We start from the raw sequence: 21,000 nt of genomic DNA on the forward strand, positions 1-21,000 counted from the left end.
ATGATTTCCAGAGGAAGTGGGCCTAGTACCTCAGGGAGAATCCATGAATCCTTGAGAGCAACAAGAAGGAGTGGCCAACAACTATTATATCATCACTCACTCCCAGCCCATGTCAAAGCAGTCATGCTCCCAACTTGGCTGAACAACTATTCTTCCAGGATGGGCCCTGTTTTGATTGCCACTGACGTGAGAGCCCTTCTTTCTCAGAGAGTGGAGTCTGTGGAAGTATAATTGCTATGGTAGGGGATCCATAAGGGTATGTGGGTAGAATTCAGGGTGTCCATGAACTTGTATTAATGTATTCATTCTCTGTTACTGCATGCCAAATTACCTCAAACTCAGCAGCATAAAACAACAAATATTCATTATCTCATGGTTTTTATGGGGCAGGAATCCAGGCATTGCTGAGCTGGCTGTCTGTGGCTCAAGGTTTCTCATGAGGTTTCAGTCAAGCTGTTGGGCAGCGCTGCAGTTTCATCTGGAGGCTCAAATGGAGGTCAGGTATAGGACCACCTTCAAGCTTACTCACGTAGTCATTGATAGGCCTTTGTCCCTCATCATGTGGTCCTCCCACAGGCTGCCTCACAGTATCACAGCTCTCTTTCCCTGGGATGGGTGACCCAAGAGAGAGTGAGAGAGAGTGCTATGCATTAAACTGTATCCTCCCCCGATCCCCCCAAAAATTCATATGTCGAAGCCCTAAACCCCAATGTGACTATAGTTGAAGGTAGGATTTTTAGAAGGTAATTCAGGTTATATGAGGTCAAAAGGGTGGGGTCCCAATCCTAATCCAATAAGATTGGTGGCTTTATAAGAAGAGAAATATAGAGAGGGCTCTTCCTCTCTCCATGTACACAAACTCAGGAAAAGCTGTGAGCACACAGTGAAAAGGTGGCCATCTTCAAGCCAGGAATTTGACCTAACCAGAACCTGACCATGCCGGCACCCTGAACTTGGACATACAGCTTCTAGACCAGTGCGAACATTAATTCCTGTTGTTTAAGCCACTCAGTCTATCATATTTTGTTATGGCAGCCTGAGTAGACTAATACAGAGAATGTGTCCAAGATGGAAGCCACAGTCTTTTTGTAACCTAATATCAGAAGTGATATCATCACTTCTGCCATATTCTATTCATCAGGAGTGAGTCAGTAAGTCCTGCCCACTCTCAAGGACAGAGCTGTGATTTCCAAGAGGTGGGGATCACTGGGAGCATCTTAGAGGCTGCCTTACAGAAGGAGAAAAATTTACATCTTTTTTTTTTCATTAACCTCTAACTGGAGTTAGCATCACATTCAATTATAAATGTAGGCAACAGATCACTGTAGTATGAGCAGCACCTGTGACTTTGTAACCAATAGAAATCACAGCTATTTCCATATTATTTTGCACATAACCTCTGCTCCAAAATATGGAAATTATTAGATTGATTGTGCTAGATCTTATATTTAACATATTAAAACAGAACTTCATATTACTGTATACCATTAAGAAAATTTGAACATATCTATTCCATTTGTAACTTTTTGTATTTTATTTTATGAATTGTAAAACATCATCTTGAGAAGTGATTTGTAGGTGTTCCCAAACTGTCAAAGTATTTCTGGCTCAAAAAGTTTAAGAACTGCTAAGCCAGCACCTCTCAAAGCATGGACCTGGGAAGTCAGCATTAACATCCCCTGAAATACAAATGGTCAGGTCTCCTCCCGGACCCAGTGAATCAAAATCTGGGGGCAAATTCCAGCAACTCCTGCTTTAACAAGTCCTCTAGGTGATTCTAATGCTCACTGAAGTTTGAGAAACACACATCGTCCAGTCTCTTATTCAGAGTTTGCATTTCTAAAAAGCTCCCAGGTGATATTTATACTGTTGGTTCAGGGACCACTTTTTGAGGACCAGTGCCCTTGACTAAAACACAACTATTAGCTGGATATCTGTTAACCAATCCTCCCTTGGACCTACCACTAACTAGCTTGCAGCTCAGGGCAAGTTAACCCCCACCTTTTTTTAACATGTTAAATGAACAACAAAATATATGCCAACTTGCTGGGTTGTTGTAAGAAGTGGAAATAATAAGTCTGCAGTACTTGGCACAGAGCATGGCATGTAGCAGAAGCTCAAAAAGTAAACATTATTAGTCACGCTATGACTATTATAACTTAAAATTCTTACTAAGCAACAATCATGCCTTGGAGGGTTTAAGAGTAGTAGAGGAGATACGTAAGCAGTTCCACGTCAGGATAATCTCAACGTGCTACGCTATGGGAGTTCAGAACAGGGAGATCTAATTGCAAAGGTAATATATTCAGCTAAGTCCTTTAGAGAGTACATGCTAAATATATAGTATTTGCTTTCCCCCATGAGACCAGGAGGTGATGATGAAAGACATAAAATGAAACACTATTATAGAGACCTCCATGGGACCAGACAGGTGACAAGGGAAGACTGAAAATCTAACACCATCACAGGAGTTGAAACTTAGCTTCGGCCATCGTATTTGAAGTTAAGTGAGAAATCCAGGTGCAGACAAGTGTTTCTGATTCTTATAGATTGGTGTGAACGATGTTCCCTCAGACTTAGTCCCAGGAAGATGTAGGAAACTGCTAACCCAGAGTACTGGACATGCTTTTCTGCCATAGTTCCAGCATTTAGTCTATCACACACTGCTGTGGACTTAGTCTATCTCTTAACTTCTTTCCCAAGTCTCTTTCCATGGCTCTCAATAAGTGGCAAATACACAGACTAGGAAGAGTCAGAAGAGGCAAGAAACAACTGGATAGATTCATTTAAAGTGGTTGGGTCAGAAAGACCTCCATTTAACAACCCTCAGTGGTTATTTTCATAAACATCTCTTTCAGATAAATAATTTCCTGCTCCTTCAGAAGGAGCTACACTCTCAGAGCAGATGATGTTCCAAAATATTGGGCCGGCACTTCACTTCCTCTGACAAGATCTGTGCTTTGGAAAACCCCAAGTTAATCCCAGCTTCTGCCCCATGAGAGCATGGCACAGGGGTCACCACACCATCTCCCTAGTGAAATATGCAGAAAACGAAACCCCAACATGGACAGTAAGCTTACATTATTGCAGTGAGTGACAGCGCAAAATTAAGGATTCTGACGGCTGTTGAAAAACAAACACTTGGGTAAAAATGGAAAAGTTTTGTGAAGAGATAAGTTTTCTGCCTCTTTCCTATTCTCTGTTAGTCTGAAGGTTTAACTATTAACTTTAGAGGGAAAGGCATTGTTCTGGAAGAACACAGAGAGAGAACTTCTCATATTTCCTATTAATGTAACTCACTCTACTTATTGGGTCCACTCATTTATGTAATCCAGCACCTACAGAGCCCTCAGTGGATAAGGCATTTCTCTCCTTCATTTCCTGATGACTCCCTCTCACATTTCCCCCAGCTCCTGAAACAGATTCCCAGCATTCTCTTCAGAGCACACCCAGTGTAGCTGCTGCCATGTTAGTATCCCGAGATGATAGAACCCCTTACCAGATGGAGATGTCTGAGGGCAGATGTGTGCTTCACACTGGGTTATTCTAAGCATCTCCCTCTTAGTTTCAGGATTTTTTCTTCCTGCTTCTCTCCTTTTCATTTCTAAGGACAAGTGGCCTTTTCATGTTGTGGAGTCTAACCCTCCCTACCCATATTAGTAATGTCACCCTCTCCTGCCTCTTTGGGACATGCTGAGCCAGTTACCCTTTCCTGCTTTCATCATTGTGGCAGACACACGAGTGCTCATGAAATATCCCATAGCTTCCTCTACATTTCCTAGCCTCCTCTGACTAGTTTGGGCAATGGACAGTGACAGAGTGACATGGGTCTCTCCCAGGCTGGAGCAGCCAAGAGCAGGTGTGCCTCCTTCATCCCTCTCTTCTCTGGCAGGGTGATGTTGGGAGCCACTGGTCAAGAAGGTGGTGTTAACAGAATGGAGGGACCAGATCTCCATGTCACTGGATGGACTCATACCTACCTGTACTTCACATGGGAACAAATGCAACTTCTGCTGTGCTAAGACAGAGATTTTTTAAAAAATGACCCCAGCCTAGCCTAGCTAAGCCTATCCTGGCTGATACAATCCTCATCTCTCTCCCTCTCTCTCTCCCCTCTGTTCCTGCCTCCCTCTCCCTCTCTCTCACTGGCTAGATCATTCCGTTCTTCTTGTCTATCCAAATCAAAAAAGCCCCAACCCTTAATACCCAAGTCAAATGCTAATGCTACTTTGTGGATCACATTTTAGTGTTCCCACGGGGAGCTTTGCTAGCATTTTGTATGTGCTATCTGATTAATTCTTACAAAATTCCTACTTTTGCAGATCCAAGTCTATTATAACATTTATTACATTATTCTTTGAATGTTCATTTGTGCATGCCTGTTTCCTACTATGACTAAATTGCTTGGAGGCACCCTACTTTGTCATGAGTAGCGAACTTGTTACCTTATTCTGACAGTTTTTCTGAAAGGCTGTACTTTAATTCCCAGCATGTCTCCAATTTCTTATCTCTATCTCTACACCAGGGCCTACTTCAGGCCACCTGTGCTATATCTGTTCATGCAGCACCTCACTGGGCACCCAAGTCTGAAATCTTGTCTCGCCTGTCTATTTTGCCTTCAATCCAGTCAGTTGCCCAAACTCAGGGAATTTACAGCTAAAATCTCCCTTTCATTGGCTCCTTCCTTTTAAATCCCAAAGCCACTACTCTAATTTTGGCTTCTGTGGTCTTTCTCAATACCCTCCTAGGAGCTTTCTTTATTCCCCTGTTACAGGCTCCTATCATATTAGCATTTCCAAACTCCAGAACTGATGATTTCTTTTCTAAAAAGTGCTCCAGGCTTCTTTGCTACCTATTGGTTTGAGTACACAATTCCCTTCATGAACCACCACAATCAGTCCCCAGACTAGTTTTCTCGCCTCATCGACCGCTCTCTGTCCGGCACAACATGATGTTCTCCCAACTATTGCGCTGGGTCCACCGTTCCCAGCTTTGCAACTTTATTCTCATGGCTCCTGCCCTCCTGAATGCCTTTGGAGCTCGGCCTGTTGAAATCCTATTCAGTCTAGGAGCTCTGCCTTTTAGTAAAGGGATGCATTACACATTCTGACGCGTGCTTTTCACTACTGTATATGATCTGATGCTGGTCACTGCACATTCCTCATCTGTGAGAACCTTGCAGCTCCTTTTCCAGTATCTACTACCTAGCTGCTCATTAAATATCTGTTCAACTTAGTGGAAACTAAATGTAATGTGTGTTTTGAGCCTCTGAGTTTTTCTGAAGTCACTGGAAGTTCTAAACCTTGCAGGAAATACTTTACAGGAATGGAATAAGTGAGTTGCTCATTAGAACATTTCCTTGCTTTATATCTCTCATCCATAAGAAGAAAAACACGTCCTATCACATTTCAAATATCTGGAAGTTGGCCTCTCAATAAATCATGGGCTATAGCATGTTTTCCAGTGCACGTTTACATTTTATTTTCACATCACTTTGCCTAAAATAGTCACAGATTTTAGCTCTGAACTTTATCATGGTATATTCCCTTTGCTGGCTTTAAAAAACACTCAAGATTGGGAAACTGGACACAAATCGTACCTCTAAGAGGTAGACTAAATATTAAAATATTAACCCCAAAGAGGCAAAAGTCTCCTAATCTTTACTGAAAGGATTAAACTTTTATAACTGTTAGGTCATGTCATATCATTAGTTCATGGGATTGAATATATTTCCATTTTACGGGAAAAACTAAGAATTTAATGCTAAAATCTAGACAGTTCCTATGCTATTTCTTAGAACTCATAAAATGCAGGTTAAAATTATCTTGTCTGCCTCTATTTTGATTTTATTCCTGACCGAGTCAGTTATTTCCAGGTAAAGGAATATGCTTAACAAAAGAAGTGTCGTGAACCAAACAGCCCCGTCATTTACACAAGTGGAGCCCATCTTCTTCCCTAGAATCAAAATCAATTAGACAAAAACTCATAGACACAGACAATAGTTCAGTGGTTACCAGAGGATAAGCGGGGAGAGGGGTGGGAGATGAGGGTAAAGGGGATCAAATATATGGTGATAGAAGGAGAACTGACTCTGGTTGGTGAACACACAATGGGACTTATAGATGATGTAATACAGAATTGTACACCTGAAATCTATGTAATTTTACTAACAATTGTCACCCCAATAAATTAAAAAAACAAACAATTAGACAAGCTGGATGGGTTTCAAGGGAATTATGCTGAGTGAAAAACCAACATCAAAAGGTTACAAACTACATGATTGCATTTAAATACAATTTTTGAAATAACAAAATTATAAACATGGAGAATAGTGGTTGCCGGGGGTTAGAGACTGGGAAGGAAGAGCAAGGAGGAGGTCGGTGTGTCTATGAAAGGCTGGCAGAAGGGAACCTTGTGAAGAATGAATGTGGCGGTGGGTATATGAAGCTGCACAGGTGGTAAAATTATGTAGAATTGCACACACACACACACACATACACACACACACACACTCACACCAAAATCTGATAATGTATTACAGCAATGCAAGATAGTATCATATCACTGGGAGAAAGTGTTGGGTGAAAGGTACATACAATTTCCCGTACATTTATTTTTTTTATGATTTCCTGTGAACTTGTAATTATTGCAAAATAAAAAGTTTTTTAAAAAGAGACATTTCCTTGTCACTTTAGAGAACAGGCCTCTGAGGACAGGCGGTAACATAAGTAAATGAAATGTCTGGGAATATGGAGATTGAGAACGGGCTGGTATCAGGGAGGCAGCTTTTACTTAAGCTTCTATGGCTGCAGGGCTGTGCGCCTGGAATTGCCGAGTCTTCTGAGTGCTGTTGCCATTTTTATAAAATGCCAGAAATCGAAATTTCGAATGAAAATCTGACTTTTATTGACAACTAATTCAAACATTTCTGAACACTGTATATAAGCCAAATTAAATACACTAGCGGGCTGGATTCAGCCTAATGATTCCTGTGCAAACTCAGCTTCAGGTCAGAGGATCAGTTTGGCCCCAAGATGAATTGACCATTTCACAACCTGGGAATCTCAGTACGCAGCTCATGCTCCTCTGTGGTCCCTTATGAAAGGCCAAGAAATAAGCACGCCTGAGAAAGGAAGTGTTCTGATCAGGCTGCTACTGAAAATGGCATAAGCCACCAGTCACTGACACCCAGGGATTCTGCAGAATGTCATTTTGATCACAGCTCAGACTGATGCTGCTGCTACTGAAATTCCCCCGCAACCTCTGACCAACACCTTTATACCCACTTTTTCAGCATAGTGCTTGGGTCATAATAGGTGCTCAGTTTGCATGTTTAGAAGTACTCATTTGTTCTTCCCCAGCTATCTCAGTTCTTTTATTTTTTTAAAAGCGAAATGAGTTCTATAAAAACTGAGAAAATGAACCAGAATCTGGTATGCGATGCTGATACAATAGCCTGGGGATGCACTTAATATTAATATATAGGTGTCAGCAGCATTCACAACCTCTCTGTTTGAAGCTCTGAATGTCAGCCTTTTGCTAATTAACGCAAATGAGAAAAGGGAGGTGCTGATAAGGTCATTATTCTAGTTTTGGTCCTTTGAAGGCTTTATCATCTCTGCTCTGCTAAATGCCCAGAGTCTAGTCCATCCCTTCTTCCCCAACTCCCAACCTGGACAGCTGACTCAGAAGAAGTGAAAAAGAGGACAAAGTTAACAGCATATTTTTTACTACAACCACATCTGTCAGTCAATAACATCTCCTCCCCACCCTCCACTGTCAGAAACATCATGGGCACTAATCAAACTCCTTCTGTCTTCAATCTCTAGTAGATAGAGCATACCCAATTCTTTCATGAAGGAAGTAAGTAGGAAAAAAAAACAAACCAGTTTCTTAAAATTGGAATTTTAATTAAAATAATTTTTAAATCTTAAAATTTCATCTATATCCAATTACACACTCTCAAGGTCAAATTTGAATTATTAAAACATTCATTTGCATGATTTCTGTCCTCTTTTTCCCCAACTGTCTGCTAATAAGAGTCCAGAGAATGTTTTCTAATCCTCCTTTAAAAAAAGAGCATTTGTAGGTATTGTATAATTGTAAATCAATAAAGAGTCTTTTCCTGTTTATCATTTTTCACCAGGTCTTAAAATATGCAGACTTTTAAAAGGTTGGTTCTCAGCCTAGAAAATTATGCTAACAAGGTAAGAGCAGTAATTCAAAGTGTAGCCACTAATTTCTCTAAGGGGAAATACGAAGAGACCCTGGGCTCTATGTTTGTTTTCAACTAATTATCATGTATTTACCTTTCCATTAGTCCAATAATTTTTCTTTCAATTCAGAATTAAGCAATAAGACACTGAATTACATAAAGGCCTGTTTAGCATAGCAGACACACCCCATCATTCCCTAGTCTTCTGATTTACAGCTCTTAAAATGCATCACCAAGAGGCTGTCTATATGCCCTTTTGTATTTATATTCCATCACGCAGTCACCTCAATAACTTATGCATTCTCAGAAGGACTACCCAGCAATTAACTCCAGTCTTTTCTAACTCACCATCTCATTATGTAAAGTGGTTTTGAACACAAACTTTATTAGCAACTTTCAATTCTAATTCCTTCTTATCTCTCCCACCCTCGCCCTGCCTAGAAATGTCAGTTTATATGTGACCAAGATACTCTGGAAAATGGCAGTTTAAAAAATTCACACTGGACTGGCAGCACATTTTGTAATTGGTCTTTGCACCATGGGGCACTAGCATAAATCGAGATTGTCATATTTCAGCTGAGGCATGTGATGTAATTCTTTATAGAAATGGAAATGAATTCTCCCTGTCACACAACACAGCATTTTAACTATGGTCAGGAGGAATGGGCAAGTCAGGAAGGTATTGTTTTTATTCTAAAGGTGAAAAAGAGCCCGAACCCCCAATTCCTTGTTAAAAGGTAAGGGAATTTACAGTATCAAAGGAGCTGAAATGTAGCTTACTATACATGTTCTTGGTAAGGAACCAGTGGGCCAATGAAATTAAAGGGAAGACAGCCCCTGAAGAATGAACAGGGAGACATCCCATCAATGCAACTGACTCACCAATGTCGGGATCCACGGCTTGAACTCGGGTCAACAGAGCCTTGGTAGCTGTGTTCTCATAGACACAGGTGTTGTAGTGGTCAGAAGAAAACACAGGGGGGTTATCATTCACGTCCTCCAGGATCAAGCGGACATCAGATTGGCAGAACCTGCCACCCCCATCGGTTGCCCTGGCGACCAGGCTGTACGCAGGGACCCTCTCTCGGTCCAACAGAGCCAAGGTTTTTAACTCACCTGTGAAAATAAATAGCATGGCTTTTCAAAAACTGTCTTTCTTTGAAGAGCAGAGGAGCAATTATATAAAGACTCCCCAATACAGGAAGCATCCACATTTGGCTCAAGTGCCTCATACTTTGAAAAATAGAGCAAATTAAAATGTAAGCACCAGGGAAAAATTTATGGGATTCTGGATGCAACAACAAACCAACATCATGACCTTCAAATTAATTAATCCCATGGTGAAACCTCTGGTACCAGGGGTTCCTTCCTTTGGCTACATGGAGAAGCTCCGTACTTCTTCAAACCTCCCATGACCTGCTCTGGAGATCAGCTATGTCTCTGAGTTTGTACTGTATCTCCAGAAAAAGCATAGAGAAAGGACCAGTCTCCTTAGTTCTCTGATGCTCAATTAGGTCAATAAACCTTAGATCCAGAAGAGGCAGCTGTGTCTCTGCTCCCAGATACTCAACATCTTCCTACTCCATCTTTTAGAGGAAAACAATCAAAACAGAGGCTGGCTTTAGCAATAAGAGGTCTTGTGGGAGTCCTACTGTGCCAGGTGAACCCTATCTGCTAGACTACGGAAGGGGCTGGGGAGGGTTCAAGTGGGGGCGTATTTGAGGAGCTTGGAGCAGCAGCTATTTAGCAATTAACATGGAGGCAGGTTATGTCTGTATTTTAATCACTGGGATAGCTGCACTGGTGCTGGGTGTCAGCCCCTGTGGAGACTATGTTGTTAAAGTTTCAATGGCTATGCAGCAAGTACAGTGACAGACCTGCATAAATGCTATTTGGTGAAAAGTATGATCATGAAATGTTATTACCCTTAAATAAAAGTAGTAGATGCTATTTGGACTACGCCATGTACACTTACAAGGCAGTTCTCCTATGACTTCCTTGCTGCAGCCAGTTCTCATACATAAGTTGGATCATTTCCTCTCCAACTCAAAAACATCCAGTGGTTTTTTCAGTTGAGCGTTCAAGCCCGTGCCCGTTATTTTCCCCACCACGTTTCTCATCATCCATTCCATCGTGCCTCTCACCAGTGACCACGCTATACGTGGTGTTTGCTGGATGTGCCCTGCTCTGTGCTTGTGCCGCCCCCTGCCGTGTCCTGCTTTAGCTACTAGAATCCTGGCTCAGTTCAAATGCCAGCCCTTCTTTAAAACAGTGTCCTCTTCCCCCTCATTAGAATATTAGTTACTTCTTCCTCTGGGTCTAGATATAACTCCCCCGATATCTCTCCTGGGCACTCATTTCATTCTTCCTTTTATTATTATCATCATCATCATCATCATCATCGCTGTTGCTGCTGCTATTATTATTATTATTATTATTATTATTATTATTATTATTATTATTGGCTTTCTGGTCTGTTTCTCCCACTAGGTTACAATATCCTTTGGGGATAGTTTGTTTTGTTCATCTCGGAGTCTACCACAAATATCCCATGAAGTTCTCTTACGTCAACTCGCTAGCTACTCAATAAATGTTAGCTATTTAACAAATAATCACCAGGCACTTATAGCCAAGTAGTACATTCCTATGTAGCTCGGTGCTTCCAGCTAGGATACAGATGACATGGAAGTGGGGCAGGGAGCAGCTACCACCTTTTGGAGACTCAATTATTTCGTCATTCACTGGGACCAGGACGTTGGAAATATGCGTTATTTGATCTTCGCACTTCATTTTTTAAAAATTGCCATTGGATGAACCATCCAATAAATAACACAAACATAATTTTCCTCCATAGAAAACGTCATTTCCATTAGCGCTGTCCTTCAGTGCAGGCATCTGCCATTGGCGTACGTAACCTTTACCTTATAAATTTTACCTGAATATATAAGCAAATCTGAGGGCTCATAACTTTGGAGAAACTAAGCAGGAATGTTTAATAAAAACCAGACAAGTGTGTTAATAAACATCGGGAAGGGACCCAAAAGGGATTTCAACAGGGAAAAACTCTCCTTACCATGCGTTGCTGTCTGGTTTGCATGGCAACCTGTGTTTGTGAAGTAATTCTATTTATACTCTTTATAGGGCAGATGGCTTTAATTCATGGGTATGAGAAATGGGAGAAGCAAGTGGACATGTCTGATTACTCGATGCTATTAATAATAAGTGTAGGTAAGTCAGGGCAAGTTTTATAAGCCAAATAAACTTTTTGTGCTCCAGATCACCCATCTTCAGATACCATGTGCAACTACTATTTCTTAGTCCAAGAGAGCCAGGCATCATATCAAGGTATTGTAGCTACCTACTAGTGATGAGACCAGAAGAGAGTTTAACTTTTCATGCATTAACAATGGCATCTACCCAAAGAATAAATTTCACCTTACCACTTTCTGGATCTAGAAAAAATTCATTGTGTCCAGATCCATCGAGTGAGTATCGTATATCTCCATTGGATCCAATATCAGCATCCTTGGCACTGACCTTCAGGATGATTTTATTCGATGGAATGTCTTCAGGGAATAATGCTGTATATGCAACCTAGGCAAAGGTCAAGAAAGGTAATTAAATCATTAGTAGTTGTGGAGCAATTGCCATAGTTAGCACGATAAATGATTTCTTTAAAAATGCATTCATATATTTTAGCTTTGGTTATTTTTTCCTGCACTGTAGAACCATCTTATAATACATGATGAAACATGGTATACCTCTTGCCCTGCCTCTCCCATGCTCACTCATTCAACAAATACTGATTGAGCATTTACTATGTGCTAGGTGCTTAGATACTAGAAGGACAATAGTGAAGAAAACAGACAAAAAAACCTTGCCCCTGTGGAACCATGACACACATCATATATTGATGATGGTCCTCTTTTCTGTTAAGTGCCATTGAGTCCTTGGGACCCTTCAACTTTTTAAAGAGGCACTGATAACCTTTGGCATTAGTATGAAAGATTAAATCTATTTGCAATACTTTTCTAAGCTGCAGAACACCAATATGGTCTCTTGGTTCACACGATAAGGAGAAGTTAAATTAATACTGATTTAGTTTCAGTAAGAAAGAAAATAAAAGCTAGTTCTGGCACCTTGCATTGGCTGTCATGTTTTGTTCTCTGGTGAAAAGGCTACTTCATGAGGACCCTGGAGATCTGGGTTCATTGCCAACATGGCCACGAACCAGCTGTGTAAACTCATATAAAAAAAGTAATTTATGCTTTCTAGTGGTCCATGTCTCTTTTATGAAATCAGTGATTTAGACAGAATGAGTCATAAGGTCCTTTACGATTCCTTAAAAGTTATTTAAAGGCAAATGGTTTTGTGTTTGTTTTTGTGGGCAAAATTGGTACCTGATCGTGCTGCTTATACCCTTTCCATGTTAATAATATTTCACTCTAGACTCCACCTCCTAGCCTCTTATATCTCATTGGAGCCCACTTATTAAGGAAATAAGAGCAGAAATTAACCCGGCCTTAATCAGTTAAGGGAAATGGCGTTTGATTAAATTTTAGAGAAGGAGAGTAAAAATCAGCAATATATCCAATATACCCACAAATCTCACCTGATCACACACGGGGCTATTGTCATTGACATCACTGACAGTCACTTCCACCATGGCCTGTGTCACAAAGAGCCCATCAGTGGCGGTGACATTGAGGAAGTAAATGTCTTGTTCTTCTCTATCTAGAGGTCTCTTCACATAGACCTTCCACTCACTCTGTACCAGGCCCAGGGCAAACCTTCCTCGGGGGTTACCTCCTGCAGTGAAAAAAGTTTTTGAAGATGTGCAATGAAGAGCTTCATTCTACAACAACAGCGAGAGGTCTGTGTAGGGTCATCCAGGTGCCCCTCAAACTGTATCATTTACGATACTGATTGATTCTTACTTCCTTTTGATTCTTGTGCCTGATATTTATATGCTTGGCTTATGTTGAAAGCAAAACGGTAACTTTCCAAGAGAATAAAACCCACTTAGAGAAGCTGGAGATGATCTCTTGTTTGGTTCCCCTTAAGGACAATCAAATTCAAACTGTGAACAATCAATCCTCTTCTCAGGATGACACAATTGTCTTTCCACTTTGTCTCAAGAGAGGATGTAATACACTGTAGCTCTTATTACCACGACAATTTCATTAGCTGTTGATTATGCAATCAAGGAAAGACAGTCAGTTCTATTAAGGAATCTTTTAATGAAGGCTTTATCAGACAGCTGCACTCTTCTTATAAGGACTGGAGTTTGGGGGAGAAAAGTTTGTGTGACAGAGGAAGACCCACTGGTATCAAATAGCCTGAACAAGGGGTCATTTAAGGAGCTGTTCAAAGATAAGCACTGCACTTAGATCAAATTTATCAGAGTGAAGCTGGTGAAAGCGGAAGAAAAGTAGAAGAGATGAAGTGGAACAGCTTTTTATGATGCTGAAACACTGACAGGGGTCCCAGCAATATTACTTTCCCACATCATTAAATTACATGGGGACAAAAGTGGCTTGGAGAAGATAGGAAAAGGAGGGAAAACAACTACCTTGACCTTCTAATCCCCAAAACGGAAATAATGTTACTTCAAACATGGAGGAGGACTGGACGAGACAACTGGCAAGGAGCCCGGAATCCAGTTAGATCATCACTGTTTCATTTGTTTGGCCATTCAACAAGTATTTATCACCTGCTCTTGGCCAGGCAGTGTGCCAGGCCGAAGGCTACAGCAGTGGGCAAAACTGACAAAAATTCCTGCTCTTCTGCTGGAGCTCACATCTTATTGGGGAAGACCGACAAGAAACAAAAATAAGGAAACATACTGCATACTGGCTGCTACTTCATTGAAAAAGTGGAGCCATTTCAGCTTCTTATAATAAATCTTTAAAAGAGGAGGGAGGGTAAAGATCATAGGGCTGCCGAAGGGATGGAATAGGAAGTAGTAGAATTTTGAGCCAGACTCTGCACTCTCCATTATAAGGCATGGGGTGGGGGCGGGGAGGGGTTGTCTAGGGCCTCAGCAGTGTGGGGCAAACATGGGGTAAATGGACCATACCGGACAGATAGTGCAGAAAGGGTGAGAGCTGCACATTCCTCTAGGGCAGTGGACCTCAGTTGGGAATGACTGTGCCTCCCCTCCCCTCCCCTCACCCTCCACCCTGGTAGACATTTGTCAATGTCTGGAGACATTTTTGAATGTCACTTCAGGGGTCATGATGGTGATGCTACTGGAATCCATTGGATAGAGTCCAGAGATGCTGCTATTCATCCTACAATGCACAGAACGGCCACTTACAACAAAGACTTATCTACGCAGAATGTCAATAGTGTTGAGGTAGAGAAACCTGCTCTGGTGAGGCTTGGGGTCCTCCCTGAGAAATCACTTTCCTCCATGACTGTCTAGGATTCAATTAGGCTGCAACTGGATATTATTTCAGCATGCACAAGTTTAACCTATTAAATGCTTTTGGTGCAGGCCCACACTGTTCTTTGGTTGAATAAAATGATTAATGGTCCTTTGTTAATCTGCGGCAGCCCAGCCAAGTTGTGCTACATCAAGAGCAAAAATTAAATCCCATTAAAATCAGTTGGTGGTTGGCACTGCTAATAGTAACGGTAGCTTCAAGCTACTCTGTTCTCATTACTTGTTGATGGGATGGTTTCTTTAAATCATCCACTGAGAATTCAGAGACAATGTATAAATATTTAAAGCTGAGTATTTAACAATTCTTCCAAACAGAAAAAGTATCTCTCAGAATACTAAAGAAGCTTTTTAAACTAAATGCAAATAAGTCAAAGTGATACTTTACTCACCTTTCTTTCCTTATCACTACGGCTCATGTCTTTACTACAGAAATACACATTTTAGTAAAACAGGGAAGGTATCAGATAAAGCATAAAATGCATAAAGAACTTCAAGCAGAAAGCATCAAGAAAACAGTTTCATAAAGAAGAGCAATACAGGAAAGAAGTGGAAATCCCGAGCGTTGACACATATGCTCTCCTGTGGCTCTTACTCTACAGTGATTAATTAACTTTCCCACTAACGTACTTAAGCAGATTCTGTGTCCTGAGGGCATTCTAATTAATTCATTTTTCAAGTTGAATAATGTAGTTTTTCTAAAGGGAAGCCACCTGAATACAAGTATTGATGGATTCTTTAAAGTCTTTTGGCAATTTGCTTATGTTCTGCCTTTGAATGTCACAACATCAAAATATTAGATTTAAAACCCCAAAATAGTTTTTAGGAAGACTGCTACTACACCACCCACTTTATCTATTCTCTCTGTGTTTAAAGCCACTTCCCTGGAAAGCTACCCCTGATCCAGACACCTTTTCTTCACTCTGACATGAAATCCTTGGGCCCTCAGAGCAATGGTGACATATTTTGTGCCCTCTGGGTGACCTCATTCATCTACCTTGGCTTTCCTATTGAACTGTTACCTACTCTTTGGGAAGATAGAAAGGGGATCAAAGAAAATTGAGTCGTCAGAAGAAATATCTTTGGCTTAGAGTTATAACTTAGGATTTTCCAGCAAAAGGTCAAACCAGGCTCTCTAATTTGTACATGCGTGCACATATGAGTTTTTACTATCAGAAGAAACTTGTAAATGAAGCTTCCTGGGGTCAACTATTTGCTTATTTTTTTTACCCCTACAAAAAGTAGAAAAAAGGAATATAGTTTAAAATTGTCTCCTCACCAAAAAGAGCCATTATTTTCTTTTTTTTTTTTCAACTGGGATACTTGGCTGGAATCCCTTTTAAATGATAAAAAGTGACTCAAGGACTGGGTACCGATTTAGGTAATCTGTCACAGGCAAACCAATGAACTCCAAACTAAGGCTGAGTTAGCAACAACCAACAACTGAAAAACTGTGTCTACTCAGAGATCTTTTACTCAGCCCCAGAGAGAAGTTATTCCTCTCAACTTCTCATCTCATCTTCCTTTTTCTCTCCTGCGACCTTCCATCTTGCCCCCTGCGACCTTCCATCTTTAGAAAGCAGAGCACATATTGAAAACCAAGGGTGGTAGACTGACCTGTGATGTGGTAGCTCACTTGGCGATTAACGTCAGAAGTGTCTCTGTCCCACGTGCTGAGGATGGCTACCACCTCGCCTGGAGGGTCGCTCTCCTTCACATTCCCTTGGTACACCTCATGGGCAAAGATTGGGGCGTTGTCATTTATATCTGTCACCCTGACAGAGACTAAAGCCGTGGAAGAAAGAGAGAAGGCCTCTCCAAGGTCAGAGGCCACCACGGAGAAGGTGAATGAGGGGTCTGTCTCGTGATCCAGGTCCTTCAAGGTACTGATCCAGCCTGTGTTGCTGTCAATATTGAATGCTTCCATTACCTTTTCTGGTTGGGAATCTGAGTGGAGGGAGTAAGTGACCTGCCCATTGGCTCCCCAATCCATATCGATGGCTCTCACCTGCATGAGTTTGGTGCCGACAGGCATCCCTTCCATTATGATGGTTTCGTAACTCGTAGTCTCAAAGACTGGCTTGTTGTCATTCAAATCCAACACCTTGATATCTACATCCACAGTAAACACAATGTCTACCTTGTCCAGGGGTATGGTGGCTGCTACTTTAAAGTGGAAAACCGGGCTGATCTCATGGTCAAGGCGTTTATCAAGCTTGATCGTGCCTGTTTCCTGTTCTATGATGAAGACACCCTCTTTGTTGTTTTCTGGCCGGTCCCCGTTAACTGTGCTGAACCTAACATTCTGACTGGGCAAAATCCTTAGGGTGTCCACTGTGCTCCCAATGGCTGTATCTTCTGAAACAGTAAACGAATACTGAGACTGGGTAAATGAAGGCAAAAATGTTTCAGGGGGCAAGACGTGGATATAGACAGGAATGAGGGAGTGCCTTACTGGAATGCCCCCATCTACTGCTTTGACAAAGAAGGACAGGACTGTGTTTTTCAGCTGGTTAAAGTTGCCCTTTGTGACCATCCAGCCATTGTCAGGATCAATTTCCAGGAGGTCAGCCACCGAGACCGAAGCCTCACTATATAAGGAATAAGTAATCCTTGAATTTGCTCCATCATCTAGATCCATGGCTTGAACCTGAGTGACTAAGTGGCCCCTTCCAACGTCTGCCCTGACACTGGCTCTATATTCCACTGTCATGAACTGGGGAGCATTGTCATTTTCGTCCACAACAATCACTCTCACCGTGCAGAAGGTCGTTCTCCCTCCACCATCTAGAGCCCTCAAAAAAATACTAATGTCTCCTTCCAGAGGGTTTTCCCGGTCAAGCCTTTCTGTTGTGATGACTTGTCCATTACTATCTATGAGGAATCGATCTTTAGCAAAGTCATTGATGATGGCATAGCTGATCTGCCCATACATCCCTGGATCCCCATCCGTGGCTCGAACGTGAATTACCTTTGTCCCAGCTGCCAAATTCTCTCTAACCTCAGCAACGTAGGTGCTTTGTGAAAAGGCAGGGCTATATAGGTTAGCCCCGAGTACCCTAATATGCACCTGTGCAGTACTAGTGAACAACCCATCAGAGACTGACACATTGAGACTGTACAGAGGCTCCATCCGCTGCTTCCGGTGGTTGGACAGTGTGATAATGCCACTCTTGCTATCCATCAGAAAACTTGTCCGGTCATTCCCAGATAAAATGTTATATTCCAACCGGTCAAAATCAGAGCTGTCTGCATCAGAGGCTTGCACACAAGTTACAAAATGGCCCCGGGGGGCTAATTCACTCACGTAGGACTCATAAATGAGCTGATTAAAAACTGGAGGGTTGTCATTTATGTCCGAGATGTAGATATGAACCAAGACCTCACTGCTCAGTGATGGGAAGCCATTGTCTGTTGCTCTGACTTTCAAAGTACAGTGTTGCACTAACTCGTGGTCCAGCATCCTTGCTGTCAGGATTAAGCCACTTGCGCTGTCTATGTGGAAGTAATCTGTGCTGTTGTAAGTATCCTGGACAATCTGATAATGTACCATTTTATTGTTTTCTGAGTCTGCATCAGTAGAGACAACTTGCAAAACAGGTGTCCCAATGAGAGATGCTTCTGATAATGTGGTATTGTATGTGGGTTGAGCGAAAATAGGGGGGTTGTCATTTACATCATTAACCAGCAAGTCAACGGTGACTTCAGCCCTGGCACCAGTCAGGGCATCACTGGCTCTTACTGTCAACTTGTAAACAGATGTAATTTCATAATCCAAAGGGCTGACGACTTTCAGGACCCCAGTGTCAAAGTCAATGTTGAATTGTTTATAAAGATCCCCATCAATAATGATATATATGATGCCTTGGCCTTCTGGACTGGTGGCATTGATGCTTAGAATAGGTGTGTCCATTCTGATGTCTTCATTGATGGATGCTGTATAAAAGGGTTTATCAAACACAGGCATTGCTTTGTTGACAATAGTAATGGGAAGTTCCACAGATGTGAACAAAGAGGGTTTTCCACCATCTTTGGCTAGGACGGTGACTCCATACTCAATGTTGGACAAGTCAGAGTTGAATGCTTCTTTTAAAATAACATTCCCTGAATTAGGGTTAATTTCAAAGTGGCCATAGTCATCCTGGAGGACATAGGTCACTTCTCCATTTGCACCTTTATCTTTGTCAATGGCTGTCACCCGGTAAATCAGAGTCCCAGGTTCAGCATCAACTTGCACAGCAGCATAATAAGGGAGGCCCACAAAGACTGGAGAATTGTCGTTTATGTCTTCGATGTTAACTCTGACCACCACCCTAGCCACACGCAGATGGTCCATCTCACGGCTGGCTTCCACCACCAGCTCATATAACTCCTGTTCTTCACGGTCAAAGGGGACTCCGGTGGTCTGAATGACTCCTGAGGTAGATTTTATCTTGAACTTATTTCCTGGGTTTAAGATGCTATATTTTAAGGGCTCATTAAGGCGATTTCCAACTGCATTGACAATAGCAACTTTGGTTATGTTAGTGTTGTTCTCTGAGATTGAGGTGGAGTAAAAGCTTTGTGTAAAGTGGAGGCCGCTGTCCATGGCTTCTTTAACAAAGATGGTAACCATGGACGTACTGTAAAACCTTCCATCAGACACTTTAACTATCAGCATATAATGATCTTTGGAGAGGTTGTTGTTTTTTATGGTGAGCACTCCACTATTTGAGTCAATTAAAAAATGATCCAAGCTGCCTTCCATTAGGCTGTACATCAGTTCAGGGGGCACCTCAGAGTCAGGATCCGTGGCACTGACTTTCAGAACCTCCACTCCAACATAGGTAGGTAGAAGTAAGACAGTTTCAAACACAGCCTGAGTGAAAACAGGTGGGTTATCATTCACATCTGTCACCTCTATGTTGACTTCAACGGGACTCTCTGCGGTCAGCTGGGGGCTACCACTATCTCTCACGTGCACATGAAAATGGAAATGGGAGATGGTTTCATGGTCCAGTGTGGCAATTGTTCTGATTGCACCTGTACTGGAGTCCACTGTGAAGAACTTCTTGGCCGTGGACTCCACAATCTGATACACAAGCAGAGCATTCCGGTTGCTGTCGGCATCGGTGGCTCGAATCACCAGTGGGTTGTTATCCAAGCTCCTGACAATGCTATTAACTGGGGCAGCCTCACTTAGGCTGCCCGAATATTCAGAAAAGAGAAAAACTGGGGCGTTATCATTTTCATCAACAATCTGAATATTGACTGTGACATTGGAAGCCATTCCTGCCATGTTAATGGCCTGTACGATGAGCTGGTAAGAGGATGTACGCTCATAATCCAGGGCCTTCCGAGTGGTGATGACGCCAGAATACGGATTTATGGTAAAGATCCCATCAACGTTTCCATCTTTTACTTCGTAAATGAGGGTAGATTGACTGATGGCAGAGATTAGAATGACTGACGTTCCAATATCAACATTTTCATTTACTTCTGCTTGGTAGTCTTTGTGAGTGAACTTGGGGTGAGAATTATCAGACATGGTGACAGAAATGCGCACGATTGCAGTGGCAGACATGGGCGGGGAACCCTGATCCGTGACTTTGACTGACAGGACAAACTGACCCATCGTCGTCATGTCTGGTTCTTTGGAAACAGTGATGATGCCCAGGATTGGTTCAATCTTAAACGTGTTCCCAGTGTTCCCTACAATATATAGAAATCAATGGGGAAATGAGTTACAATGGGGTCATATTCTGAAGATTAACTTTTCATGTAAAGGCTACTTTACGGCAACATGGCAAGTAGCAAGCAACTCTTTGTACTCGTTCCATCTCATTCTGAAACACAATGAGAGACTTCTCTTTTAGAAGTATTTAAAAGCAAATGAAATGTTTTCTGGTAAAATTGTCAATTTTAGAGAACTATCTTCTTAATCCAGGTTTAAAACAACACCACCAACAACATAGCACTGTGTACATTAAAACTTGGAAATCAGAGTTTGTAGGGAGACTTTTCCATTAAGAATGTTTGGGACTTTCTTAATCCCAGCCTTGTGAGAAGAGAAACAGATTGGGTTGCCACACGCCAATGCCAGTGGTGAAAAGGTATTTTTACCTAAACCATAGTCTGTGTTCTACCTTACGAAAAAGAGGGTTACAGAGATCATTTCAGAAGGCTATCACGTGGTCGTTTGGTTTCAGATTATCCTAAAGATAAGCTTTGCTACATGGAATTGGTAGTGTTTCACCCTATCAAAACTGACTTTATCCTAAACACTACTTTGGGGAGGGGCATTTTGTTCAGGCGTGGAGACTTCTTCACAAGTTACTATTTGCTTTGTAAGTCATGAGGA

General features: G+C 41.8%; 1 protein-coding gene across 6 annotated transcripts in view; it reads right to left on the reverse strand.

The window, feature by feature from the left end:
• FAT3 (FAT atypical cadherin 3) overlaps positions 1-21,000 on the reverse strand; it is a 633,732-nt gene that overhangs the window by 71,720 nt on the left and 541,012 nt on the right. For all 6 annotated transcript variants that reach the window (XM_074335616.1, XM_074335615.1, XM_019737552.2 and 3 more), the window contains 4 exons: positions 16,278-20,351; positions 12,828-13,024; positions 11,656-11,809; positions 9,098-9,331 (listed from right to left, as the gene is read on the reverse strand). In XM_074335616.1, coding sequence (XP_074191717.1) covers positions 9,098-9,331; positions 11,656-11,809; positions 12,828-13,024; positions 16,278-20,351 — 4,659 coding nt within the window. The remainder of the gene's footprint in view (positions 1-9,097; positions 9,332-11,655; positions 11,810-12,827; positions 13,025-16,277; positions 20,352-21,000) is intronic.

The sequence above is a fragment of the Rhinolophus sinicus genome, linkage group LG06, assembly GCF_036562045.2.
Source record: "Rhinolophus sinicus isolate RSC01 linkage group LG06, ASM3656204v1, whole genome shotgun sequence".
Classification (NCBI taxonomy): domain Eukaryota; kingdom Metazoa; phylum Chordata; class Mammalia; order Chiroptera; family Rhinolophidae; genus Rhinolophus; species Rhinolophus sinicus.